Below are 27,819 nucleotides of genomic sequence, written 5' to 3' on the forward strand. Positions count from 1 at the left end.
TGAGAAAGTGAGAACAGGCATTCACATGGAACTTTTGTAGCCAGCATTGCGAGGTATTTATGTGCTAGATATGCTAAACCAGGGGTTGGCAACCTACGGCACGTGTGCCACCTTTGGCACGCGAGCCAAATTTGCCGGGCACGCGGCTGCCAGCCAGGGTTCCGGCTGCCGGCCCCGCTCAGAGCGCGGCCGACTGAGTGAATGGAACCCCAGGCTGGCAGAGGCTGAGCAGGGCCAGCGACTGGGACCCCAGACCAGCAGCAGGCGCGCCCCCTGGCTCGCCCCTCACCGTGCTTGGGTTCTGTGGCTCCCAGGAGTGTGAGCTGCTGGGGCACGGGGCTCTGAGCCTGCTGTGGGAGGGGCGGCGGCAGCAGCTCACACTCCCGGGAGCTGCAGAGCCCGAGCTTGGCGAGAGGGGAGCCGGGGGGCTCACGGGGACCGCCGCCTGCATGCATCCGCTGCAGGACCCCCCCCGGGGGGGCACCAAGCTGCAGCCTGGGCAGGCGCGCCCTCCGGCTCGCCCCTCACTGCGCTCGGGTTCTGTGGCTCCCAGAAGAAGGAGCCGCCACTGCCCCTCTTGCAGCTCCCCTCCCCCGCTGCCTCAGCACTCCACATGGAGTTTTGCCTCCATGTAGAGCCAGCATCTGACCGGCATGGGCCTGGTGAGGGGAGTCCCAGGGGGCAGTCAGGGAGCAGGGGGAGGGCTGGATGGGTCGGGAGTTCTGGGGGTCCTATCAGGGAGTGGGGAGTGGTTGGATGGAGCGTGGGAGTCCCCGGGGGTCTGTCTGGGGGCAGGGGTATGGATAAGGGTTGGGGCAGTCAGGGGACAGGTAAGGGGTAGGATCCTAGGGGGGGCAGTTAGGGTGTGGGGGTCCCAGGAGTGGGCTGGGCTAGGGCAGGGCTGTCCCCTTTTCTTTGATTGTTGAAATATGGTAATCCTAGATGAGGGGGGAGCTGGGGGGCGCATGGGGGCTGGCACCCACATACATGCACTGCAGCCTGCAGGAGCCCCTGGGGGGGCGCCGGGCCGCAGGAGGGGCAGGAGGGCGCAGCTGCTCCCCACTAGCGGCGCCGCTGCCTTTGCAGGGCTGCTGCTCCCCTGCACCGCACCGGCTCCTCCATGGCTGGGGCTCACTGCTGTCGCAAGCGGGTCACTCTGGCTCCCCGGTGCCTCCAGAAAGCGGCTCCTCCTTGCCAAGCTGCTGCAGCGGCCCAAGCCTGGCAAAGCCAGTGAGTGGACTCGGGCTGGGGGCCACCTGGGTGGGGTGGGGAGGGCTTGCCAGGGGGACTGTGCACCCTCCAGGGGAGTTCAGGGGGCAGGGAGGGGGGAACCTGGTCTGGGGAGCAGTCCCTGGGCATGGCTGGCCCCTGGGTTCTATAAAGGCTCATTGGGATTTACCCCTCAATGAACCGATGTGCGGGGGGGTGGGGGGTGACAAGGTGGAAGTTTTACCTAGGGTGCAAAATATCCTTGCACTGGCCCTGCCCCAGGGGGTGCATGCACCCCAGGTTAAGAACCACTGCATTAAACTGATAAGATCTGCATCTTAATTTAATTAGAAATGAAGCTTCTTAAACATTTTAAAAAACGTGTTTACTTTACATACAACAATAGGTTATAGACTTATAGAGAGAGACCTTCTAAAAACGTTTAAATGTATTACTGGCACTCGAAACCTTAAATTAGAGTGAATAAATGAAGACTCAGCACACCACTTCTGAAAGGTTGCCGAGCCCTGTGCTAAACATTCGTGTGCCCCTTCATGCTTCGGCCACCATTCCAGAGGACATGCTCCCATGCTGATGATGCTCGTTTGGAAAAAAAAAAAAAAAAAAAAGAAGGAATGAATTAAATTTGTGACTGAACTCCTTGGAGGAGAATTGTATGTCTCCTGTTCTGTTTTACCTGCATTCTGCCATATATTTAATGTTATAGCAGACTTGGATAATGACCCAGCACATGTTCATTTTAAGAACACTTTCATAGCAGATTGGTACCTTCTTTGCGTTTTGTCAATGTGAGATTTCTAAATATAGCTACAGCACTCTACCCAAGGTTTAAGATGAGGTGTGGAGCATGGTTTCAGAAATTTTAAAAGAGCAACACTCAGATGCGAAAACTACAGAACCTAAACCACCAAAAAGGAAAATCAACCTTCTGCTGATGGCATCTGACTCAGATGATGAAAAAGAACATGCATCGGTCTGCTGTGCTTTGGATCATTATCGAGCAAAACCCATCATCAGCATGGACGCATGTCCTCTGGAATGGTGGTTGAAGCATGACGGGACATATGACTCTTTAGTGCATCTGGTGTATAACTATCTTGGGACGCTGGCTACAACAGTGCCATGTGAATGCCTGTTCTCGCTTTCAGGTGACATTGTAAACAAGCGGGCAACATTATCTCCTGCAAATTTAAACAAATTTGTTTGTCTGAGTGATTGGCTGAAATAGGACTGAGTGAACTTGTAGGCGCTAAAGTTTTACATTGTTTTATTTTTGAGTGCAGTTATTTTTTGTACATAATTCTACATTTTTTAGTTCAACTTTCATGATAAAGTGATTGCACTACAGTGCTTGTATTAGGTGAATTGAAAAATACTATTTCTTTTGTTTTTTACAGTGCAAATATTTGAAATAAAAGTAATAATATAAAGTGAGCTCTGTACATTTTGTATTCTGTATTGTAATTGAAATCAATATATTTGAAAATATAGAAAACATCCAAAATATTTAAATAAACGGTATTCTGTTATTGTTTAACAGCGCGATTAATTGCGATTAATTTTTTTAATCACTTGACAGCCCTAGTATGATGATTTGTCAGAGCCGTTTCTAATCTGCAGAGTGCTCTCATTCTTGGGCTGCTCTTCTCTTTGCACCAACGGCCCAGGCAGCAGCTGCCAACTCTCAGCCCATTCCACTCCTCTAGTGCCTTCTTGCTAATGCTGAGAGACAGTGGTGGTGGTGTGGGGAGTTCCGCTGCATCCTTGAGCTAGTCAGAATACTAGTGATGTGAGAGTAGGGAAAGAGTGGTTAGCATCGATCCGGTCCCCTGGGGATTTAGGGGGGTGGTCTTTCAGACTTTGCCAGGTGCACCCCCAGTGATTTACCACAGCTTTATTTGCCCTGTTACACTGTAATCCACACCAGGGATTCAGCCGTCCCAGAGGCTGTGGCCCCGTTTACTCTAGCACATTTTACCTGTGCTTACAGTCCTGTGTGCTGACAATGCTAATCAGGACTTTTGAGGTAGGGTTGCCAACCCTCCAGGATTGTCCAGGAGGCTCTAAGAATTAAAGATTGTGTCATGTGATGAAACCTCCAGGAATACATCCAACCACAGTTGGCAACCCTATTTCTGAGGTCCATGTAGAACAACGTGTTCACCAGCATGTTAGCTGGGTATGGTTAAGCCCTATGGGAAGAGGGACCAGAGGTTGGGTGCTCAGGACTCGGGAGCCCTTGGTTCAATTCGCTGCTCTGCTGTGCACTTCCTGTGAAACTTGTGTTCCTGTGTCTCAGTTCCCCCTCTGCACAATGGGGCTTATAGGACGGCAGGGGTGTTGGGAGGATAAATCCATTAAAGATTGTGAGGTGCTCAGATGCTGCGGTGCTGGGGGCCCGATAGGTACTAACTAGAGCCAGCTCCGTGTTCAGACATACCATTTCCTAATGTAGATGAGGCCCATTTGTCTGGAAACAACTATCTTAGCTTGGGAGTGCCCTGGAAAGTGCATCTGAGATGTCACCTCCCTTTAGAGAGGGGGAGCAGGTTTGTGGCTCTGACCATGACCCTCAGAGACTGTTGGCTCATGGAGGCATTACGAGGATTGGAGGCTGCCTGTTGGCTGGTAGGCAGGATCCTTGCAGAGCAGTGGAAGTAATGCTGCTGCTGGACTAGTTCTTGTGGGCTTGCTGACTCTCTTGAGTATTTGCTGCCTCCTGTTCTGAAGCTGTGCGTGAAGGGCAAGCAGCCGCTTTGTCAGTCTGCTGATAATGCTTCCCTCCCTACCTAATCCCTGCTGTCTGTGCATCTGCCAATGGGAATCCTTCCCCAGAAGCTTTTCCCTTGTTTGGTGGAAATGAGGGAACAGTGTGAATCTCCTTTAATGTTTAAGAGGAAAACTTTCCAGACAGTTGCCCCTGCCTGTGAGGAGGCATCTGTTGAGCCTTTTCATCTCCCGGTGTTTTGGGTCACAGGATCACAGTGCCCTCTTCCCAGTAGCAAGAGGAATTCAGGGAGTGCATCTAGCTGTTAAAGCAGAGCTCCTCAATTCTACTCCTGTCTCAACTACCTCTGGGGAAGATGGGGTGGTGTTAATGCTTGGAAAGCACTTGGGGATCCTCGGATGAAAGGTGCCATCTAGGGGCCCAGGAGTGGTGTTCAGTACATCTTGCCACGTTTGCGCAGGAAATGTCTTGGCATGCAGAGGAAGTGAGTTGTAATTACCAAAAGTTAATTAGTTTGCGAGGTCAGATTGCTGCTGTAGCTGAGTGCGTAGCTCCTCGTCAGGAATGCACAGCAGTGCTTGCTCCTAGGAGGCTTGTGATCCAAGCTGTAATATTTTTTCTAATAATTTCTCCGTGAGGTATTGTTAAACTTGCTGTATATTTTCTGTGCTAAATTTTTTTTTGGCTGAACAGGAAAGAGCCAGGATGTGGGCTTTAGAGATTCATTTCAGTGGAGCTACAGTATTTCCAAAAGCCCAGCTTTGGAATGGTTCCCAGGCTTTTGAAAGCAGTGAACCTGCAGACATACCCTGGGGGCAGCTGGCGCTTGTTGCTTTGCACGGCATAGCACGCAATTAAACTGAGGCTGGATGGGAGCAGAGTTGGGCTGGGTTCATCTTTGTTTTCCTTACTATTTAGACTCCCAGAGCCTGAAGAACTGGCCTCTCTGAAAGCTGGTCAGTGTGGCAAGGGACTGAGGATGAGTGCTTGCTGGTGCTTCATGCCCCTCTGGCAGTCAGTCCCAGATTGGGGCAGTGCACCTGGGAAGGTGAGGGAAGGAGGCTACTTTGCTGACTGTCGATCTGAAATGCCCAGGCCCTGAAAGGCCAAACAGCTCATCTCAAGTTTCACTGACCTGAGCAGGCACTGTAGTGTAGACACATGGGAGACTGGGGCTTTTAATCTTTCTGTAAAGTCAATGAGGAATAAGCCTTTGGCCATGTGCTGCCTTGTCTCCACTAGGCCTGCTTGAGGGTGGGCGCCAGGAAGCAGTGGCCGTGGTAGTAGAAAGCATTGTCCTGTGAGGTGGGAGCTATCCTTAATGCCCTGTGCCGTGCCACTCAGGGCAGCTCCAGGAGAACCTGTCCTGCTGCTCCAGGCCCTGGGCAGGGGGTGGTCCCCCAGCAGGAATGGGGAAGCTTGGTCGTCCTTCCCCCTAAGACTTTTGGGCTGCCCAGGCCACATCCAGAACAGCCTTTCCCATTGGGCTGTTGTCCGTGGCCTTTGGCCCTTAATAAAACTTGAGGCAAGTGGTTGCAGCCTGTGTGAGGGTCTGAATGTTCCCATCCTGTTGTAAGGGCCTGGGACAGGCATCTAAGGGTGGGGTTAAGGCATCTGGGTGGAGCCCCACAGCTGAGCCCTGTTACCACCCTGAGGGCACAGAGGTGGCAGCAGTAGACCAAGTATCAGAGGGGTAGCTGTGTTAGTCTGAATCCACAAAAGCAACGAGGAGTCTGGTGGCATCTTAAAGACTAACAGATTTATTTAGGCATAAGCTTTCGTGAGTAAAAGCCCACTTCTTCAGATTCACTCCATGCATCTGAAGAAGTGGGTTTTTACCCACAAAAGCTTATGCCCAAATAAATCTGTTAGTCTTTAAGGTGCCACTGGACTCCTCATTAGCAGTAGACCCTCTCTCTCCTTGGGAGGAGCAGCAGCAGCCCCCCTCCTCCGAACAGCAGGGCCACCCTTTCCCTTGGAGTCAGCTGCAGGGGCTCCCTATCACTCTAGAGCAACTACAAGGGTGGCAGAAGGGGACCCTTTTCCCACCCCACAGAGGCAGGGCGTGTTTCACTACTTACCTCAACAGCCAGGCTTTATCTGCTTGGATGAGTGGGCTCCTGCACTGTTCTCTTTCTCCACATACTGGGGTGATGGTGGCACAGGGGCTTGATATTAATACTCTATTGAGAAGCATGGGACTGTTCCTCTCGGAGTTGTTGTCTCAGGCTCTTGGCACACTCAGGCAGATGTGACAGGGATGGTAGTCATGCTCGGGTCACGTTTTCAAGTTTCTCTTTACAACCATGAGGACTACAAAATTACTTTTTCTTTTAACGGAAAGCTCAGCTTCAGCTGTAATCACGTGACTCCAGGAGCTGGGGCACAGGTCTGTAGTGCTATACCTCTAGCTCTGGCTGGGCTGCTTTGATTATGCAATCCACTCATCTTTCACCCTTGTAGTGCACCCATGGCCTGGAGCCAGCACTGCATCTAAGGGGATTTCCTTCTGCCCCCTCGCTGAGTTTCTCCCAAGAAGTCATGGCTGTTTTGAGGTTCCTGTTTCCTTTACGTGTGCGGCCTCTGCAGCAGAGATGCATCCTGGGTTTCACAGGAAGCTGTTTAGTTTTGGCATCTAGCCATAGTGAGCCCCTGCAATGCACCCTTTGTTCTGGCCAGCCTTCCAAAGGGGGTTGGCTGTCCTCTCTGCAAAGGGGCCAAAGCTCTGCTCCCAGCAGGTGCTGCAGCAGCCTTGAGACCCAGTGTAAAATCAGGCTCCAGTTGGGTAGCTGGAAGCATGCTGACAAGATCTGCAGTAGGTGGAAAGCTCCCTAATTGATAGGCCCACTGGAGTCTTCTGTTCCATGCCTCCTGTATCACAGAGTTACCCAGCCGCAGGGCATGCTCCACCACCCCGGGAGCTGGCTTTTGGAGGGGGGCTTCCCTGCCCTACTCATGGCTGGCTGTTTGCAGGCTTCCAGCAGAGCTGTGTGTTGATGTGAAAGGGTCAGACCTGGACGGTGGCAGTGAGCCATTTGTTCTGTATTTTCACAGACCAGTCCACGTCTCACGCTGAACAGATGCTGCTTTGTTTGCACAGTGCCTATTTTCAGAGGCAGTGGAACCTTTTGGGTGCTGGCTGGAGTTATATTTACCTTGGTTCCTCTGTCATTTTTGCTGCTAGGATGCCTGTGTGCGTATTAGCTGTGGAGATGTACACCCAGCTTTTATTTTTAGATTTAAATGACAGCTTTCCTGAGCTTGGCGGAGAGGAGCCAGACAGTGAAAGTCTTGCCACAGGAGGAGTTGACTTTCGCTGTCCTCACTTCAGAAGTGAGCCAAGCCAGCCAGCTGTGCGGTCACTAGGGGAGAGCTTAGACGGAGCTTTCCAGCCCCACATGTCAGCTCCATGAGGCAAGTGAACAGTCCTATAGGGATTAGCCCTGCTGCCGTGAAAGGGTTGGACTAATGGGTTTCTGCAGCCTAGAGAAGTCCAGGAGTCTGGGCTTTGTTGCTCAGCAGGCACGTGGAGGTCTCTCAAGCAGGATTTCTGTTGCTAGCTGGAGTCCTGTGCCGTTTGCACAGGTCGCTCTCTCTGGAGTGGGTGGCTGTTCTGGCCTGAAGGCAGGTTGGACTGCTGGAAGCAGATGCTGTGCTATGTATGTACATTGGGGGAGGGGCACAACACGCTTGAAAGGAGAGACAGGGTGGGGCTGTAGGGATGACACTGTTAAACCTCCAAGTGGAGACTGCCTCAACTCTTCTGCCAGTTGGCAGCCTGGACCTCTGGGGAGGGAAGGGAGACTTCTCCTTCCTCACCAGTTCCTGTAGGGCTGGGACAAAGGCTGGAATCCAGCCTGCTGAGTGCCCTGCCCATCACCTCTGGGAAGACACCTGCTTCACGTTCCCTAGTTTGCCTTCTCTGGCTGAGGTCAAGGGGTTTCCTGGAGCCCCACAGGTTGTTGTCATGGAGTCACAGGCTTGGCGCTCTGGCATGGCTCTGAATGAAGTCAGGCAGGACTCTACTCCAGCATCTCTCCCCTCGGGGCACGCGCTCACCTGGTCAAGAAACCTCCTTGGCTTCAGCGTCTCCTGGGTCTGACCTCAAGCTTTCAGCTCCCTGTCCATCCATGGGCTCCCCGCAGCCAGTCCCGCTGATGGGACACCTGGGGAAGCCTCACATGCCTCAAAGGGTCCTGCCTCTAACTCCGCAATCAGCAGTGACTCTCAGCCAGCAAGTAACACAGAAAGTTTATTAGTTAACTGGAAGACAACTTAGAACAGAGCTTGTTAGCACAGAAAGCAGGAACACTCAGCAAACTCCATCCTCAGGAGATCCAGAGCCCTGGACTCTCCCCAGTTCAGCCCAGCTCCTCTGACTCATCCTCCACTTTTCAGTATTGCAGTGTGTGCGCTAGAACTGGAGATGCTGGAGCAGCAATGGCTTCACCAGCACTATGCAGAGAATCAGTGCACCTCTCTACTGCTCCTGTTCTGCCCTCCCCTGGTTAGAGAGCCAGGGCTCATGTTACCCTCAGCCCCAGTCTGCCAGGAGCTTTTGTTCAGTTGGTTTCCACCAGGACTGCTGAGCCCCTTTCAGAGTCACTGTTTTCCAGGATACAGTCCCCCCAGCCTGTGAGCATGGCCTGCGTTCTTCCTGCCGGGATGTGTGAGCTTGCATTTGGCTGCACTAAAACACGTCTGCATGAGCCCAGTTCCCCAGCTGATCCACTTTGCTCAGTCCTTGTCACGGTTTATGAGCCCATCAGCTGCTCAGCGATGATTTTTGGTTTCTTTCAGATCATTGATTTCTATGGAATAGTGTTTGGCTGTGAATGATCCCTGTGGGACCCCAGTAGTTGACAGATATCCCCCCATCCCACTCCCTCCCCAAAGAAATGGGGTGCAGGGGGAGAAGAAGAGTGGAAATGAGGAATATCTGAACCTCCAGTCTGTAAGCGTCTGGTGGGGAGAAACAGGTTTCAGAATAATGAAATGAAAGCCCTTGGGTAGAGTTGAAATGGGTGAGATAATGTTGATTGCTATTTATTGACACATGGTGAGCAGGGCTCTGGGAAGCCTGTGTACACCAGTGGAGAACTGAGAGCTCTGCACATTAGATCAAGAAAGATGTTTTAGACCAGTGGTTCTCAAACTTTTGTACTGGTGACGTCTTTCACACAGCAAGCCTCTGAGTGCAAACCTCCCCCCCCCCTTATTAATTAAAAAAATGTTTTTATATATTTCGGGGTTTGAGGTGGAAGCTGACAGCTCGCGGCCCCCATGTAATAGCATCACGACCCTCTGAGGAGTCCTGATCCCCAGTTTGAGAACCTCTGTTTTACACCCACAATCCCTCAGCTGGGAGCTTCCCGCTAGTGTGCTGCCCCCTCTAGTTTGAAATGTCCCTGGAAGTGGAGCTCCCGCTGCTGACCTGGAGGGCTGTTGCCCAGTGCAGTGGATTTTGCTGTGTTGGGAAATGTTTCCTGGTGTTTGTGCCCCTCTCTAAACCAAGCTGCTGCTTGAGGCAGATGCAGTATTACCTGAGCTGAGGAAGAACTCTGTGTAAGCCTGAAAGCTCAGCTCTCTCACCACCAGAAGCTGGTTCAATAAAGAATATTGCCTCCTCCACTTTGTCTCACTAATAAGTAGGGCTGTCAAGCAATAAAAAAAAGTAATCACAATCACACGATTAAAAAAATTAATCATGATTAATTGCATGATTAATCACACTGTTAAACAATAATAGAATACCATTTATTTAAATATTTAGGTGTTTTCTACATTTTCAAATATATTGATTTCAATTACAACACAGAATACAAAGGAGCAGGAGACATAAAATTCTCCCCAAAGGAGTTCAGTCACAAATTTAATTAACACATTTTTTTTAATGAGTGTTATCAGCATGGAAGCATGTCGTCTGGAATGGTGGCCGAAGCATGAAGGGGCATACGAATGCTTAGCATATCTGGCACATAAATACTTTGCAATGCCGACTACAAAAGTGCCATGCAAATACCTGTTCCCGCTTTCTAGTGACATTGTAAATAAGAAGAGGGCAGCATTATCTCCTGTAAATGTAAACAAACTTGTTTGGCTTAGTGATTGGCTGAACAAGAAATAGGACTGAGTGGACTTGTGTGCTATAAAGTTTTACATTGTTTTGTTTTTGAGTGCAGTTATGTAACAAAAAAATCTACATTTGTAAGTTGCACTTTCAGGACAAAGAAATTGCTCTACAATACTTGTATGAGGTGAATTGAAAAATATTTTAAATAATTTTTGCAATGCAAACATTTATAATAAAAAATAATATATATTTTGATTTCAGTTACAACACAGAATACAATACATATGAAAATGTAGAAAAACATCCAAAACATTTAATACATTTCAATTGGTATTCTTTTGTTTAACAGTGCGATTAAAACTGATTAATTTTTTGAGTAAATCGCGTGAGTTAACTGCAGTTAATCGACAGCTCTACTAATAAGCCTTACTTAATCGGGGAATCTTTACACAGGAGGCTTCATAGTATCTATCCACTGGTTTAAACACCATGTGACCTGGTGTGGGAAAGTATTTTTCCACCATGCTTGTCCTGGCCAAAATTCATGTTGCCCAGTAAAAATCTTTGGTTGTCCAATTTTTTGTGTAGTGTAGGTAACATTTACAAGAAAAACAGTTGTGTCCCTAATAGCAGTGCTTGGATTTCTTGGCTTTCTCTCATTTGTTGTTTTAAATTTGATTATCTTCCGCATGTTCCTTTCTCTCAGTTCTGCATCTTCTCCCCTCCATTTAGTTACAACTCCTGGTTTCTCTGCCAGCCTTGTACTGAGCTGTTCATCGTGGGGGAGGGAGGGAGAGGAAGATGGATAAAGGCCTAACAAGGGGACCGCACCTATCTTTTCATTGTTTAGAAGGGCTGCGGTTCTGTTTGCCCATAAGGGCTTAGCAGCTGTCTGAGCACTATCTTGTTTCCTGTGTGCAGCATATGTGACTCGGTCTGTTAGGGCAATGCTAGTACTTAGCACAGACCTAGCCCTGTGCAAATAGGAATTCTCACAGCTGTGTAGCCGCACTCTGTTGCTTAGGTACTGAGAAGCTAAGCCCAAGGTCAGAAATCAGCAGCAGTAGAGCTGGGATGAAGATGTAGGAGTGTAAGGTTTCCAGGCCCACGCCTGGCCCGTGCTAGGGTTGTAGATGAAGCATTGCATACTGGCATTTGTAGTCTACATGGCTTGTGTTTCTGGAGTAAAGTAGAGCATTGCTGCAATTGGTTCCATTTAATAAAAATGTGATGATCTCAGGCTAATGGCGCACTGCCCATGGGGCCTTCAGCTGGGCAAAATCTGGATTTTCCTCCTGCCATAGAACACTGCTGCCTGGGCCAAATGAGGTGTGCAGTGGACTCTCCTGTTTCAAGGGCAGGTAAATGCTCCACTCTCCCACCTCCGCTTTCTCATGAGTCAGATGGATAATATGCAGCACCCTGGGGCCTTTGAAAGTGACAGGGCTTAGCAGGCTGGTGTTTTCTCTTTCCCTCGCAGTGACTGTGAAGATCTTGTGCAGGACTTGTCATCGGGAGCTGGTCCAAAGGGCTGCAGAATAACAGGTGTGCTGGAGACTTTGCTCTGAAATATTGATTGGGAAAGTGGAAGGTTATGAAAGCTAGAGGTGGGCTCTGCAGTTCCTGGCGTTAGCTGAGCAAGGTCCCTGGAGCTGGAGTCTGGGGGAGTCAAACTTAGTTGGATTGTCTTTGAAGGAGCAGAGTTTGCAGATGCAAGTTAAATCTGGCATGGAGCTTGGCAGGAGGACAGTGAGCTGCAGCCTCCTGTTTCTCTGCCCAGTTTATAAAATAGCTTTTAAAGTAAATAAAATGTCAGCCTTGAAGGGCTGTTAAGGAGGGAGGGAGGGAGCGAGCCAGGCTGTGAGGACAGCTCCTCTGCCTGTGTGAAGTATTCCCGCTGCTACCTCCTGCATCCTCTGTGCTGAGAAAGGGTTGGGGGAGCTCTGGAGCTGAGCTAGCTGGCTGACCTGGGCATGGAGAAGGCTGGCAAGTCAGTTTGTAGCAAGCCCCCCTATAGTAAATGGTGAAGGCTGTTGCCATCAGAGCCTTGTAGCTCTGCTGTGTGGGTTCCCATGGAGCAAATCAATGGGTAAAATGTCTGCGCAGCTCAGTGCACCTGTCACAAACAGCAGGATGGCACAGAAGGCTGTATTTTGCTCCTTCCTGAGGAAGTGTTTACACTAGCCTTTTCCTCTAAAACTTCTCACCATTGCACTAGCTTCTGCGTAGCTCCTAATGGTACAACAGATAAGGCCCCCACTGTGTGCCCAGTGGCGTTTTGGGTACCATCTCCGAGCATGTCTAGTGGGCATGGTGCTTAAAATGCTGGTACCCACAGTGCTTTATCTATGCTAGTGCTCCCCGCGGGGCTGCCAGCAGTGCAATGGAGGAATATTTTGGAGACAAGTATCTCCTTCAGGAAAATCAGCGTGCACTGGGTGAGTAAATGCCTTTGCTGTTGGTCTTTTCTGGAAGTCCCATAGCAAGCAGCCCAGAGCCGCGCTTTATTTTCAAAACGTTACAACCCTTGGAATGTATTTGTGTATGTACGGAATGCAAAGGAAACATCTGAAATCTATGAAATAATAGAGGCTACATGCTGGGGCTGTATTTCTGTGGTTCAAAGGGAGACTTTATTTGCCAGCCAAATGAATCATTTTAAGCTTTGGTTACTGACTACATGACAAACCTGTTACCAAGTCTAGAGACCTGGTCAGGTAGGGATCTGAGCTGATTTCTGGAATGTTACTGTATTTCATCCAAGATGACTGAAGATGCACATACACGCTCTAGAGTTTGCTCCTGAGAAGGCCAGGCAAAAAGCCCTGGGTTTTACTTGAGAGGGCCCTGACCTAGGGTGGCTAGATGTTCCGATTTTATAGGGACAGTCCTGATATTTGGGCTTTGTCTTATATGGGTGCCTATTACCCCCCACCTCTATCCCGATTTTTCACAGTTTCTGTCTGGTCACCCTAGCCTGAACTAAAACCATGGATCCACATTCTTTCACCCTTGGGGAAATGCAGGAGTAAATCCAGACTTTGTGACTAGACCCTGTACCCTACAATAGGCAGCAGTAAAATCGTGGAACAGAACTTACTCTGAGTTGGGATCTGGATCTGAACTTTGTGATGCAGGCTGTTCTCTAACCTTCATGCTGATTCCTTCTTGTCCCCTCACATTCACACTACTGCCAGGGACACTTTGCTTTGACCTGATAAGGCTGGCTTGTGATTATTTTATGTTCAGCAGAGCACTCCAAGCTGGGATGTTATCTATGTAAGATCCTGGGTTTAACACAGCTTTGCAGAGTTCCTGATCTGATGCTCTAAGCTTGGATTGTGTCAGCGGGTGCTGGCTTCTCTCTAGGAATGTGTTGCCTCCCTCTCTCTCTTTTTCCTTTTGTTGTTTTGACTCTTTCTTTACACATTAGAGTAATTGAAGTGAAGTGTGGTACAGAGTGATGTGAATGTCCCTTTGTTTCATTTCAGCCTGGCAGTTCACAGCTTCCAGATATTTACCAGAACAAAGAGGCCATAAGCCCAAATCTCAGGTTAATTTGTCTTTGCACACAAAGGTAAAGAAAACACGAAGAGCAGCAGGCTATAGTTAGCAGCAACATAAACACAGCCAGAGATTGGTGCCATTAGAAGGGGTTGTGAAGTTGCTTTCAGTATTTACTCCCTGCCTTCCCTCTGTCCTGAGAAATAGCTACACTTCCAGAGCCCCTTGTTTCAGAGCTTCAGAGTAGCAGCCATGTTAGTCTGTATCCGCAAAAAGAACAGGAGTGCTTGCGGCACCTTAAAGATTAGCAAATTTATTTGAGCATAAGCTTTCGTGGTCTGAAACCCACTTCACTGGATGCATGTAGTGGAAAATAAAAGTAGGAAGATATATATACACAGAGAACATGAAAAAATGGGTGTTGCCATACCAACTGTAATGAGACTAATCAATTAAGGTGGGCGGGCTATTATCAGCAGGAGAGAGAAAAAAAACTTTTTGTAGTGGTAATCAAAATGGCCCATTTCCAGCAGTTGACAAGGTGTGAGGAACCCCATGTTTATTTTTCTCCCCTCAGGTTCCTCACACCTTCTTGTCAACTGCTGGAAATATACCATTTTGGTAACACCCATTGTTTCATGTTGTGTGTGTGTGTGTGTGTGTGTGTATATATATCTTCCTACTGTATTTTCCACTGCATGCATCCAATGAAGTGGGTTTTAGCCCACAAAAGCTTATGCTCAAATAAATTTGTTAGTCTCTAAGGTGCCATAAGTAGTCCTCCTCTTGTTTCAGAGCTGAATCCTTGCAAATGGCTGCTGACAGAAGGGATCTTGAGTACAATGCTGCTGAATTTTAAATAGTTTGACCATGCAACAGGGGACTTTGCCATTTTTCTGGTGTACGTAAACCTGGGAAACTCACTCTCCCTTCCCTTGCTGAGCCATGATGTGAGTCACTTATTCTGCACTGCTGGCCTAACTCTCCTCTTTTAGACCCTCCACGGGCCCAAGTGACCACATCCCTCCCTGCCCTCTCCCACAAAATGTATCTCCACTCTTGTCCCGTGCCTCTCGCTGCAGTTCTTCCCCTCAGCCTGTCTCGACAGCTCCTCTTGAATCTCCCTTGGTTAGCTTTAAGCTTGGCCTGGCTGAAATGGAACCACTGACTGCTTTACTCCCCCATCTCTTTATCACTGCTGACAAGACAACCCTGTCACTCATGCCCATAACTTGGCTCCTCCCTCTCTCTCGCCTTCATGTCTGGGCTGTGTCCACACTTGGCCGCTGCTTCCATAACATCTCTGAGATCTAGCCCTTTCTTTCTGTCCACACAGCTACATCTTGTTAGGCCCTTCCTGTTCCCTGTTTGAGTCCTGCAGCGGCCTCCTGGCTGGCATTCCTGATGCCCACACCGCCCCTCAGTCTGTTCGCATTGCTACTGTAGAGATCACATGCAGGCTGAAAGGACAGAGATCCTCTCCGCGGATGTGGAGAAAGGACAGAGTGCTCTAGTGAAACACACCCCAGCAGTGTCCCCTTCTCTCAGTATTAACATACAAATTTGAATTAGTCAATAACTAGGATTAAAATAACCTGAGACTCCCTTCCACAGCCTGTACCTTGTGGGAGATCCAGGCTCGGCGTGAGTCCCGACAGCTGGCTGAGAGCCAATTGCAGGTTTTGCTGAAGGCCATTTGAGAGCAAACGCAGCCAAAGCAGCTTACCGGGAGTACTTAGCTTTGTCTGTGGAGAGGCACTCAGGTGGTGACTTGCCCTGGCAATGTGTATGGTGGTCACGTGGGCTGAACACTATGCTCCCTGCGGGGGGGAGTGGCACGTGCACCCTAAGTTTGGAGTGACTACCGGGGCTAGTGGGTCAGCCTTGGACGCCTGTCTGGAGTATCCTTAATTCTACTTCGGTGTTTATAAATGATGCGAACACCCCCGCCTCTGGATGGAGAAGTGGCCTTGCAGGTAAGTGGGCAAGGCCTGCTGGACCCCTGGCTCCCCCTTTCCGAACTGATCTGTACGGGAGGCCAGCAGAGTGGGGGGTGGTGCCCCGAGGGCTTTGATATGACGCAGCTTTGTATCTCTCCTGGGACAGTGACATGAATGAAAACAAGCTGCCTGGGCTCTCTTGGTAGATGGACGTGATCCTGCGTGATTGGGGACACGCTGGAGTTTGGTGGGGATGGGCCAGCTGCCCTCGACGTGGTTAGCAATATGGGCCCCTTCTTTTTGTTTCTATGATAATTTCTGATTCTCTAAGTGGCTTTGGCCTTGGTGTGGTGATTGTGACCATTTCTCTCTGGCATGGGCCTTGCTGCAGTTCCATAGGGCCTGGTCATGACCCAGGCTTGAGGTTGCAATATGCTCTCCATGGGGCTACATGTGAAGACCAGCCAGAAGCTCCAACAGCTGATCAAGAGCCTGGTGCACGAGTGGCTTCTTGGTCCCTTCCAGGTGCCATTCAAGGAGCTGCTGTCAGTGTGGTGTGGATCCTGACTGTCCAAGGGACTGCATCCCGTTCATGCTCTGCCTCAGCAGTGAAGCTGGCTCTTGCCCTCTAGATGTAAACTGTTGAGATCTGAGATCAGAATATTCTCTGTGAAGGGCCCTCTGCTAGAACATGCTGTTCCCGTGGGTCGGACTGGCCCTAGTTAATTACCCTTCTCTCTTCTCTGGCCCAAAGGCACGAGGACGGAAGTTTATATACAAAGTCCGCTCCTGTCAGCTCTGGCTTGGCTTTTGGCAGTGTTTTAACACGTTACGGTGCCCAGGGCCAGCTGCAATAGGGGCGTTTTACAACTTAGAACATACATGAAAGGGTTAATCTGCAACTCTGTGGTGAGCTGTGTGGGGGTTGATTTGGTTTGCGCTCTGTGAATGGGCCCTTGTCAGTGTGTAATTGTGCTGCTCCATGACCGTGGTACAGGCACTAGGGGATTTTTGTGCTTAGTCTTTATCTCCAAACCAAGAGGCTTTCACTCCCAGGCCCTCCAGTGCTATCCTTACCTGGGTTAACAGAAGTGAGAATTGCCTTGAATGCTGGGGGGAGGTGTTAATTGGAAAGGGAGGTAGAATGACTGCCAGTGCTCAGGCGTGGGACCTGTGAAGGAGTTGGTGGGTTTTCTGAAACATTTGGCCCAGTTACCCCCAGTGGCTAACGAATATCACCTGACTGACCAGCCTAATGCCTTACAGTGACCTTAATATCAAAGAGCTGGGCTCTTAAAACTCCTCCCTGGAAGAGCCATCAAGTGAGGCTAAGCCCCTGCAGACGAATGCAGATGTTAGGGAACAACCTGCAGATATAATCCAGCATTGCTAAAGCATTCCTGGCCCCCTGCCCATTACCCAGGCCTAATACTGGGCCTAGTGCTGGGTGTTCTATGTCTTTCCCAATATGCTCATTTGTTAGGTGTTTGGCCGGGCTATTTACTTTTGTACCAGCTCAGGGCCCAGGTAGAGAGCTACTTGTTAGTTGTTAGTCCTGCTCTCTGTGATCAGCTGAGCTTTTGACTTGTCCTGCTTGCCCTGTGCATTCTAGTGGCGCACGGTATCTCATTTCTGTAGGGCTTGTGTCTTCTCCTCCCTGCAGGGAAACTCCTCCAGCTTCTTGGTTCCCCAGCAGGCCAAACCTTCAGAGAGACCCTTGTAAATGAGACCCCTGCGGGCCGGCCTTGGGCACTTGCTGCTGTTCTGTACTCTGAGCACACCGTCAGCCATGCTTGTTACCAGCACACCACCACTGGTTCTGCACCTTCTCCGGGAAAGTCCTGCCAGCTCCTTCCCATGAAAGAAGTGACCTGAAGTAACCTTTCTCCAGGGTCTTCTTATGGGCTGGCCCACCCAGATCCAACCCTCTCCTTCCTGACTTAACTGTGCAGGGGAGAGGAGTTCTTGCAGCCCTTTGTTCAGATGAAAGTGAACTAAGTGCCGTATCTGAGCAGTTTGTGCTTTTTAATTCAACACAGTTTCTGAGCAGCCTCCAAGACGGGCAGACTGCATGGGGATGAAGGCCAAGACTTTCAGAAACAGGACCCTAAAGTTAGGCACTTAAATGAATGGCCAAGTGCAGAACACCCAGTTCTCCTATTAACTTCAATGGTAAAAATCCCACTTCAGTTAAATCAAAATAGGGCACTTTGAATCTGAAGTAGCAGCATTCTGTTTCACCAGATCTGGCCTGAACAACATAGCTTGTAATTCACACCTTTAGGCAGGTGCCAGTCTTGTGTGCAAGGCTGGTCCTGAGGCCCGAGTTCCTGCAGCTGTGCAATATGTGGTGGCTGCGGGTTCCCTGACAAAGCAGCAACACTTGGATCACACCTGGAGCCTTTGTTTATGCATGTGAGAGCCATGGCTTGGTATTTCCTGGCACTCAGATGTGAATGCCCCCAGCCTCTGGGTCCTCTGCCCTACCATTGCCATTCTGGCTTGTTGCAACCCCTCATTGGCTCAGCAGAAAGGCAGCCTGAGCTATTTTGTTGAAAGGGCATGTGCCCTTCTCTGCTGTTTTCTGATAGCGCCTGGAAGACCAGGCTGAAAACAAAGAGGTTTTTCTTCTTCTGCTGTTACCCTAGAAATCAGACCCTCTTGAGGACAGAGGGCTTCATAGTGACTGGAGAACTAGTGCACATGAAACAAATGGCTAATCAAGGGAATGCGGAGCTAAGTGGGGTTTTGATCACACTGTTTAAAACCTGGGGTCATGTTGAACCTGTGTCAGTGACTAATGCTGTCTTGGAAAGAGGTGTCTTTGTTAAGGATTGAACAGCTGCCTCCCTTTGCCTGTGGTCCTGGAGCGACTGTAACAACCTGACACCTCCCATGCTCCTCCAGCTGAACACGGAGCCTGGACTTTACTGTCCTGTGGCTCCAAACAATAAGCAGGATGTAAAACGCTGTGTAGGCCTCCTTCAACCAAAAAGGTGTCAGCCCAATATAGCTCCCCCTTCATACAGGTCACTGTGACACTGATCCAGAGCCTGGTTGCCTGTTCCTACTCCGAGTCCTGGCCCAGGGACTGAGGTAGCTGGCTGCATGCCCGTGGGGTATTCCTGTTGTCTTGTGCCCCCAACCCAGACTGACTGTGCCTTTCTTTGCTGTTGCAGCTCAGATTGGGTGGAGATCATCGAGCCGCGCTCTCGGGAGCGAATGTATGTCAACCTGGCCACCGGTGAGTGTGGCTGGGAGCCACCTCCCAACCTGAGAGTTCGCCAGTCGGACCAGAAGCAGTGGTGGGAGCTGTTTGACCAGAACAACAACCGCTTCTATTACTACAATGCCATCACCCAGCAAACCGTATGGCACCGGCCACAGGGCTGTGACATTGTGCCACTGGCACAACTCCAGGCCATGAAACGCAGGTCCCAGTCTGACTGCAGGGGGCCTCAGCACACAGACAGTGCAAGCAGTGATGGGAGAAACAGCCCGGTCCAAACGGCCCTGCTGCAGGAAGTGGAGAAGAGCACGGGGCAGAGCAGTGCAGAGAAGAGGCCAGACCCTGGAAGGTAGGGAAGGCTTTGTACTGCCTACAGCTTTCTCCTGCGTAACTGCTGTGCAGCTCTCTGCCCTGCAGGCACTGGCTGCTGGGTGTGGACTCGGGGCTGAGGACGCAGCCTGGGAAGCTGGGCTGGCTGCGCTGGGGGTTGGGCTCCCCGCTTGGGGTAGCCAGCTAGACAGCAGGCTGCATTCAGTGCGCTGCGATCGGAGTGAAATGCCGGAATTAGATCTAAGGGTGAACTCAGAATGAATCATTCGCTCCCCCTTGCTGGACAGCTGGGGCTGCACAGTGGAGAGGCTGCCAGGAAAGGCCGAGCTACCGAGCCACACACGCAGGCTACCAGCTCCTTATGTAGAAGGTACCAGGTGGGAGACTAAACCTGTGGGGGCAGAGCCTCTTGGACTGCACCGGGGTCTTGGGCTGGCAGGTTCCTTTGCTGTTACCCTGCCCCAGCCCTTTCTCTCTGCCAGCCTAGCTGCCGTGAGGGATGTGACTGTCAAGGAGCTGGGGCAGAGCTCACGGTCACTTGCACACGTCAGCCAAGGAACAATAACTGGATGCTAGTGTGTTTGGCTAAAGGCTTTGTTTTTATGAGGAACTGATCTGACAACAAGCGAGTGTGTTTCTTTTTGGGATTTTGCCAGCTGTTGTCCCTGCTTTCCCACTCCCCCAGCCCTGCTGTCAACACGGGCACGTCTCCCCTGCCTTGTACATGGGGCGCTCCACACACGCTGCACTGTGAAGGACTGAAGCCCTGGGAGGGAGGTCAGGAGACTCTCCAGGAGGCCTTCGCCTGGGCTCGTGTTGCTGTTGTGCACAGTGCTCAGGTAGTGTGAAGATGTGGGCAGTGTAAATTCCCAAGGGGATTCACAGCTTGTGAAGCTGCAGCCCAGAGGGGCAAGTGACTTGATCAAAGTCCCCCAGGAAGTCTGAGATAGAACTAGAAACAGAACGTCTCCTGGTTCCCAGCCCAGTGTCGTTACCATTTGCAATAGCTGAACACAGTCGCCCTTGTTGTGAGCCGGTCTTCATTCGTGGCTGGCTCTTTGGGGCAGGCGATGTCTTCCTGCCTGTGTGACTGGCATCTAGCATGTTGGGGTAGTGCTGTGCGGCAGGAGTTGCAGGGAAGAAGGAGAGATGGGTCCAAGGTGCTACAGACTCTTTTTTCCCTGCAAAATCATGGCAGAAACCCCACTGGCAAGTGAGTTTTGTCTGAGCCAGTGCATGTCCGGCGGAGTCTGGCAGTGCTGCTGCCAGGGGTCCTAGTGAGTAGCCTGTTGTATGCTAGACTCGTTTGTGGTGTTGCCTAAAACCGTATTTGTTGGGGCAAAACTCCTAATGTGCCCTGACTAGATTGTGGGTTGAAATCAATGGGCCATAAAGCTGGAAACTCTGAGATCGCACTTCTGCACATCTCTGTCTCCACAACGCTGTGGTGTGTGCTGTGCTCTGCCTGGCAAGCTCACCTGTCACGTTGCTCCCCCACTCACAGCAGCCTCTGGGGCTAGAGGACTGGGCATGGCCCCTAGCTTGCCTTCCATTTTCAGAGGGCCAGTTGGAGGGAAAGGGCCAGCTAGACTTCTCTACTTTTCCCATTTGCTGCTACTCTGGAGTGTCTGGCTCCTTCTGCGGGGCCGCACTTTCTCCATCTGTTTCGTTACATCGGTACAGCTTAGGAGATGGCTCTCGTGCTGCCATGGGCTCCCATAAATCCTCTGGGACGAGAGTGGGAAAGACCTGAAACTCTGATTGTGGAGGAGCCAGGGTTGGGTTCAGGGATCTTCCACTGCTCCCCAGGACCGGTGCTAGAGTTTTTCGCGCCCTAGGCGCACGGCCATTTCGCCGCCCCGTGTGCTGCTCCCGTGGCTCCGGTGGAGCTGCCGCAGCCATTTCTGCGGAAGGTCTGTTGGTCTGCGGCACCGGAGCCGCACGGGACCAGCGGACCGTCCGCAGGCACGACTGCGGCAGGTCCACCGGAGCTGCCTGCAGCCCCCCCCCCGGCAAAATGCTGCCTCCCGAAAATCCTGGCGCCCTAGGCGATTGCCTAGTTTGCCTCAATGGAAGCACCGGCCTTGCTGCTTCCCTCTGCATGTCCTCCTGATGGAGAGAGTTTCCGGAGTACCCTCCTGAGTGACTGCTGGCCTTTGAGCCACTCAGACTGGAAGTTACCAGCGGCGTGCACAAAGCATGTGCCCGAACCTCCCAGTCCAGGCTGCACCCCCAATTCCAGCTCTTCCCAGCATGCAGGGAGCAGCGTAGCCACCTGGCCACCCCTCGCCTCCCGACTGCAGCAATGTATCAGAATGAGCAGAACTTGGGGGTCCAAATCCCCCTCAAAAAGGGACCTGCTCTCCTGTACTGTAGATTACTCCGGAACTGGCCACGTCTCTCCTGTTGGCCTGTGGCTCTGCTGATGGGTCACTCACATAGCTCTGCCAAGGGAATCCAGCCAGTTAAAGGGCTATCTCTGCAGAGCACAGCACATCCCAGCCCTTTGTAAAGGCAAAAAGCGGCAGAGCACGAAGTCCAGGGAGCAGACTGTCCCACACTGAGCCGTGAAAGGACCGTAAGCTGGAATCATGACCTCTCTCAGTATCAGGCAGCCTGGTTCTGGGAGAGGGACAGTGATGAAGTGCTTCTTCTGCCCACTCCATCCTGGTCGTACCCTGTGGCAGCAGCTTATGTAATAGATATCTGCCCAGGTATCTATTACAATAGTAAGAGTGTAGTAAGTGTAGTAATAATAAGACACCTGCCTGATTTCCGTTGCCTGCGTGTTTCCCCACAGACAAAGACACTCTTCCATCCTAGGGCAGGCAGCTGAGAGGGACGGGGAGGCTACAGAAGGCCTGGGCGGTGGGTCAGTGCTGGAGCAGTGAAGTGCTCAGACTCTATGGTGAGGAGCACAGGATGAGAACCAGGAGGGAGCAGTACAGTCAACACTATTGTCGGGTCTTTCTTTCAAAATTGTTCTACAAAGCGAACTTGCCTGTGAAGGCCAGTGTCCTGCAGGGGGAGTCGCCCAGGGCTCCACTGCACGTGGGCATGTACTTTCCAGACCTTTCAGTGCGTGTCCAGGACTGGAGTTTGCCAGGCAGGAATAGGCAAGCCGTGGTTCCAGTGACTGGGAGTAATTCCCCTGCAAACGTCGGACGTTGCAAGAGTAACTTCCTACCTTTCGTTAGCTAGTCAAGTATTTCCAAACCCAGTACTGCTGCCAGAAGCAGCAAGTGTCCAGCTGGCATTGCCCTGGCATTCTGCACTAGGGGACCCTGCCCAGGTATCTATTACAATAGTAAGAGTGTAGTAAGTGTAGTAATAGTAAGACACCTGCCTGATTTCCGTTGCCTGTGTGTTTCCTCACAGACAAAGACACAAACATGTTCTTCCTCCTCCTGAGGCAGGATATGGTCCTAGAGCCCTATCAAGAGAAATCAGATACAATGTTGGTTGTAATGTGGCATCTTCATAAGTATTTGCACCCAAGACAATGAGGCATTTATCTTTCGAAACAGTGCAGATGGTTGGTTGGCTTTCTCTCCTGCCCCCTGCACTAGACGGTTTTCTTCCTTTCTTGTCTGCTCATCTCTCTTCATAGATGGGCTAGAAGGGACTATTGGGGTCCCCTAGTCTGACTTCCCGTATAAGCCAAGCCAGAGAACCTCACCCCACGGTTCCTGCAGCGAGGAGAATTGCTCTATCCTTCGTCTGTTTCATGCTCTGTCTGTTTTTCCACCAAGAAACAATTCTTTATGTGTTCTATGTTATAACATCTCCTGTGCCGGGTAGGTAGGTATCCAGCCTGGCCATTCAGCACAGGTGGGGCTGGCCCACGTCCTAACTGGGTTAAAGCTAAGGTTGGAACACAGTTGAAACATGCTCTGGTTCTGTTTATACTTTAAGACCTAGCAGTTATCACTCGCTCTCCCAATGCCTGTGCCGAGAAGAGTCTCTCCCTTCGTGGGCCCCTTGTGCTGCATCCTTCTCCCACCAGGGCCAGCGGCCTGTTCTGGAGATGGCCCTTTGCTACCCGGATGACGTTCTGGGGCGGAGTGGCTGGCAGGAATTGGCAGCTGGTGGTTCAGGTGGGGATGCTGCTGTGGTTCCCAGAGGCCTTGTAGGGAAGGCACACCGTTTGGTCACGCACTCTGGCCCCTTGTGTTTTCTCCCCCGCTCCTTCCCAGTGCTACCTAAGCCCTGCCTCCAAAGCAGGGTCCCCAGCTGTGCCAGGCGGGGTGTGTTCGCCATCTCAGAGCAGGTGCCTAGGGCTTTGCTAACCCCTGAGGTGTGTTTGCACAGCAAATGGAAGCTAGTCTCTGAGCTGGGCTGACAGACTCAGGCTTGCGCTACCCTACTGTAAATAGCAGTGTAGATGTTGCTGCTTGGGCTGCAGCTCAGCTCTGAAGCCTAGGAAGGGGGTGGGTTCAGAGCCCGAGCTGCAGCGTCTACACGGGCATTAGTAGCGCGGCAGCACAAGCCTGAGTCTGTAGGCCCGGACGGGGAGGCAAAGTAGAAACCACTTTATCCTTTCAAGAGCCACTGATTCTGAAGGCAAATGTTCCTTAGTTACTGGGAACGAGGGGGCCGCAGAGTCATGCACATGTGGCTGTTCACGGGAATCGAAAGGTTCCTGTTGCCACTTGGAGGGTCAGGCAAGCTGTCACCCCAGCTTGGGGAAGACGTGTTACACCCAGTCCAGAGAATGGGGAAGGATAGTGGAATTTCTGTCTCCATCCTTGTTCCCTCGCTGCCTTCGTGAAGGCACCGCCCATGTTCAAACTCAGACCTGGTGATGGGCATGTGAGAGAGAAGATGTGTCTTCAAAATCAAAGTCAGCTTCTTGCCAGCACAGTTGTCCTGTGGGAAAGAGTGAGGCACTCCTGGGGTAAAACAAGTGGCCGGAGTTATCTGTGATTGTGCACAGCTCTCCATCCCAAGCCCTGCTGGGCTGTTCCTCTGCCCCCAAGGGAGAGTGAGAGTGGGGGCTGTGTTAGGCTGCATCTGTTCTAGCTTGTCAGGCTGTCCTAGGAAGGAGAGGCTCAGGTTTCAGCATAGCAGGTGTGGGAGGTTTGAGAAGAGCAGGAGGAAGATGGTGCCAGAAATAGAAAGGTGAAACAGCAGCCCATGGACTGACTGCTTCAGATCTGAGAGCAGGGGCAGTTCTACCAGAGATTGGTCCCAGCTGAGCCCACCCCAAGGAGTGTCCGTCCCCTCCAGCTGGCATTTGCTTGACTTGGGCTCTGTACAAGGGACAGCCTGAACTCCAGCTGTGTGGCAGGTCCAGGCCCAGCCAGTTGGGGAGAGACCCCACAATCCACTGGTGGGGGAAGCCTTTTGGGGGTGTTCGTTTATTTTCATTCCTTGTGACCCCAAATCCTGCCAAGCCATGTGCAGAGTCCCAACTGTGCCCTGCCCTGTAGAGCTCCCTGCCAGGAGAAGCTGAGACCCAGAGGAGCACAGCTGGGCCTGAGGAACCTCTCCTGACCACTCATTCTTCAGGAGTTCCACTGTACCCCATTATCTACCCACAAGCTACAGTTGGGGTCCCAGCTGAACTTCCTAGAGACCACAGGCTCCCTAGCAGCAGTATGTGGCTTTGTGGGTGCATGACCGATACACATCCAGCACTATTGTGTGGTCTCGGCAGGCCAGTCCCAGTGCAGAAATCGAACCATTCCCCTGCTGTGGGAGTGTGGAGGGCCCTAGTGACTCAATTGTGTCAGCAAGTGCTGAGATTTGCACTTAGAGCAGGAATAAAATCCTTCATTACGTTCGTTTAGCACATTTGCTCTTTGTGGGCCAGTTGCAGTTTCAGTCATATTTGGGATCAAAGATTTACTAACTGCTCATTTCAAAGTGAGCCTCTGAGGCCGCCCTGGGATAGCAACACTTCCTGGGCCCTCCAGCTAAAGAATTACACTTTGGGAGATCTCCCAGCATCTCTCACATAGATATCCCCATGATAACTCAGATATGGGCTTAGGGTATTCACTTCGATACACTATATGGGCTAACGGTGTTTAAGTAACCCAGGTGCCATCCAGCATCAAACTGTTAAACAAGGTTTAGGGTTTGGTATCCAGAGAGCTCAGCCTGCTTAGTCCCATGGTAAATACACCACTGAACATTCTTTTTAACCTTTTATTAAAGGTAAAGGAAAGAAGGAGAAACTTAAATGTTTGAAATGTTAAGTGTTAAATAGGGTTTTCATTTTAACAACATTCTGTGCTCCCTTTCCCTTTAGGTGGAGAGGGTTTTAGAAGGAAAAAGCATTGTGTTTGACAGTCACCCAGATGGTATTAAAGATGGTAATAGCTGTCCTTTGGGGAAAGAGAAGAAGTTAGCTGAGATGAACTGGAGCTGGTGTTACAGTCTGATCCTGTTTCATCCCAGGTGGTGCTTTGGATTCAGCTGGGGCTGGTAGAGGTGTGATGTCATCTAGGTCCCTCTCTCTGTCCTGGTCTGGTCAGGACATCTCTCAGGATCAGAACAATGAAGACCCCCCCAAAATGGTGGGGGTGGCAACCATGATGGTGAAGCTAATATAGGAACATATGAATGGCCATACTGGGTCGGACCAGAGTCCTGCTTTCCAACCGTGGCCAATGCCAGGTGCTTCCGAGGGAATGAACAGAACAGGGCAATTACTGAATGATCCATTCCCTGTCATCCACTCCCAACTAGGGATACCCAGAGTATGTGGTTGTGACCCTGCTCATCTTGGCTAACAGTCATTGATTGAACTGTCCTCAATGAACTTACCTAATTCTTTTTTGAACCCAGGTATAGTTTTATAGCTTGCTCTAGTAGCCAATTTTTCTCCCCAAAGTTTCTTTCAGGACCCACAGAGAGAATGATGGGACAGAAATTTATCATTATTTTGTCCACCAGTTAGGCCTAGTTTGCAGCACACCAGTTTTGGTTCACTGATTTCTAGTCCCACACTATTTGTGTTTACCAAGCATGATCCTGAGTTCTATCAGTAAGCTGTTTTGTTTGGACTGGTTCAGTCTTCGTCTCCTTTTCATACCTTTTCCCATCAACTTCTCTAATTGTTGTTCAAGTACATCAAAAGCAGGAAGCCAGTCAAACAATCAGTGGGGCCACTGGATGACTGAGGTGCTAAAGGAGCACTCAAGAGGGATAAGGCCATTGTGGAGAAACTAAATGAATTCTTTGCATCAGTCTTCACTGCAGAGGATGTGAGGGAGATTCCCACACCTGAGCTATTCTTTTTAGGTGACAAATCTGAGGAACTGTCCCAGATTGAGGTGTCAGTAGAGGAGATTTTTGAACAAATGGATAAATTAAACAATCATAAGTCACCAGGACCAGATGGGATTCACCCAAGAGTTCTGAAGGAACTCAAATATAAAATTGCAGAACTACTAACTGTGGTATGTAACCTATGGCTTAGATCAATTAATGTGACACCAATTTTTCAAGAAGCTCCAGAGGCGATCCTGGCAATTACAGGCTGGGAAGCCTAACTTCAATACCAGGAAAATTGGCTGAAACTATAGTAAAGAAGAGAATTATCAGATATAGCTGAGCACGATTTGTCGGGAAAGAGTCAGTGCAGCATTTATAAAGGGAAATCATTCCTCAACAGTCTATTAGAATTCTTTGAGGGCATCAACAAGTATGTGGACAAGGGTGAGCCAGTGGATATCGTGTATTTGGATGTTCAGAAAGCCTTTGACAAGGTCCCTCACTAAAGGCTCTTAAGCAAAGTAAGCAGTCCTGGGATAAGAGGGAAGGTCCTCTCATGGATCAGTAACTGGTGTGACAGACCCAGACCAGTGGGGTACAGGAGTCTGGTAGAGGGCAAATATACTGGTCACTGAATGAGTAGTTTTCTGTTCCCTGAGTGACCAGAGCAGGGGCTGCGCTAGAGTAATCAGGAACCTGCTAGAACCAATTAAGACAGGCTGATTAGATCACCTGCAGCCAATCAGGGCACCTGGGTTTAAAAAGGAGCTCACTCCAGTCAGGAGAGGGGGAGCCAGAGGAAAGGAAGTGCGTGTGAGGAGCTGGGAGCAAGAGGCACAAGGAGCTGAGAGTGAGAGGGTGTGCTGCTGGAGGACTAAGGAGTACAAGCGTTATCAGACACCAGGAGGAAGGTCCTGTGGTGAGGATAAAGAAGGTGTTTGGAGGAGGCCATGGGAAAGTAGCCCAGGGAGTTGTAGCTGTTATGCAGCTGTTACAAGAGGCACTATAGACAGCTGCAATCCACAGGGCCCTGGCCCGGGTTCCCCCCCAACCTCCCAACTCCTGATCAGACACGGGAGGAGTTGATCCAGACTGTGGGGAAGATCAGTGAGGTGAGCAAATCTGCCAATAAGCGCAGGACCCACCAAGGTAGAGGAGGAACTTTGTCACACTGGTTAAAAGAGAGGAAACAAACGGTAGGAATAAATCATCAGTTTTCAGAATGGAGAGAAGTAAATAGTGGTGTCCCCTAGGGATCTGTACTGGGACCAGTGCTGTTCAGCATGTTCACAAATGATCTGGAAAAATGGATAAAGAGTGAGGTTGTAAAGTCTACAGATGGTATAAAATTATTCAAATCTAAAGCAGACTGCGAAGAGTTACAAAGGGATCTCACAAAACTAGGTAACTGGGCAACAAAATGCAGATGAAATTCAGTGTTGATGAAGGCAAAGTAATGCACATTGAAAACCTAATCCCAACTGTTCATACAAAATGATAGGGTGTAAATTAGCTGTTACTACTCAAGCACGAGATCCTGGAGTAATCACGGATAGTTCCC

The 27,819-nt window shown here is 50.4% G+C and overlaps 1 protein-coding gene across 1 annotated transcript in view; it reads left to right on the top strand.

The window, feature by feature from the left end:
• Positions 1-27,819, top strand: part of LOC127031587 (rho GTPase-activating protein 39-like) — a 130,854-nt gene that overhangs the window by 38,119 nt on the left and 64,916 nt on the right. The window contains exon 2 of the mRNA XM_050918603.1: positions 18,655-19,053. Within this exon, the coding sequence (XP_050774560.1) occupies positions 18,655-19,053 (399 nt within the window). The remainder of the gene's footprint in view (positions 1-18,654; positions 19,054-27,819) is intronic.

This window comes from Gopherus flavomarginatus, chromosome 11 (assembly GCF_025201925.1).
Source record: "Gopherus flavomarginatus isolate rGopFla2 chromosome 11, rGopFla2.mat.asm, whole genome shotgun sequence".
Classification (NCBI taxonomy): domain Eukaryota; kingdom Metazoa; phylum Chordata; order Testudines; family Testudinidae; genus Gopherus; species Gopherus flavomarginatus.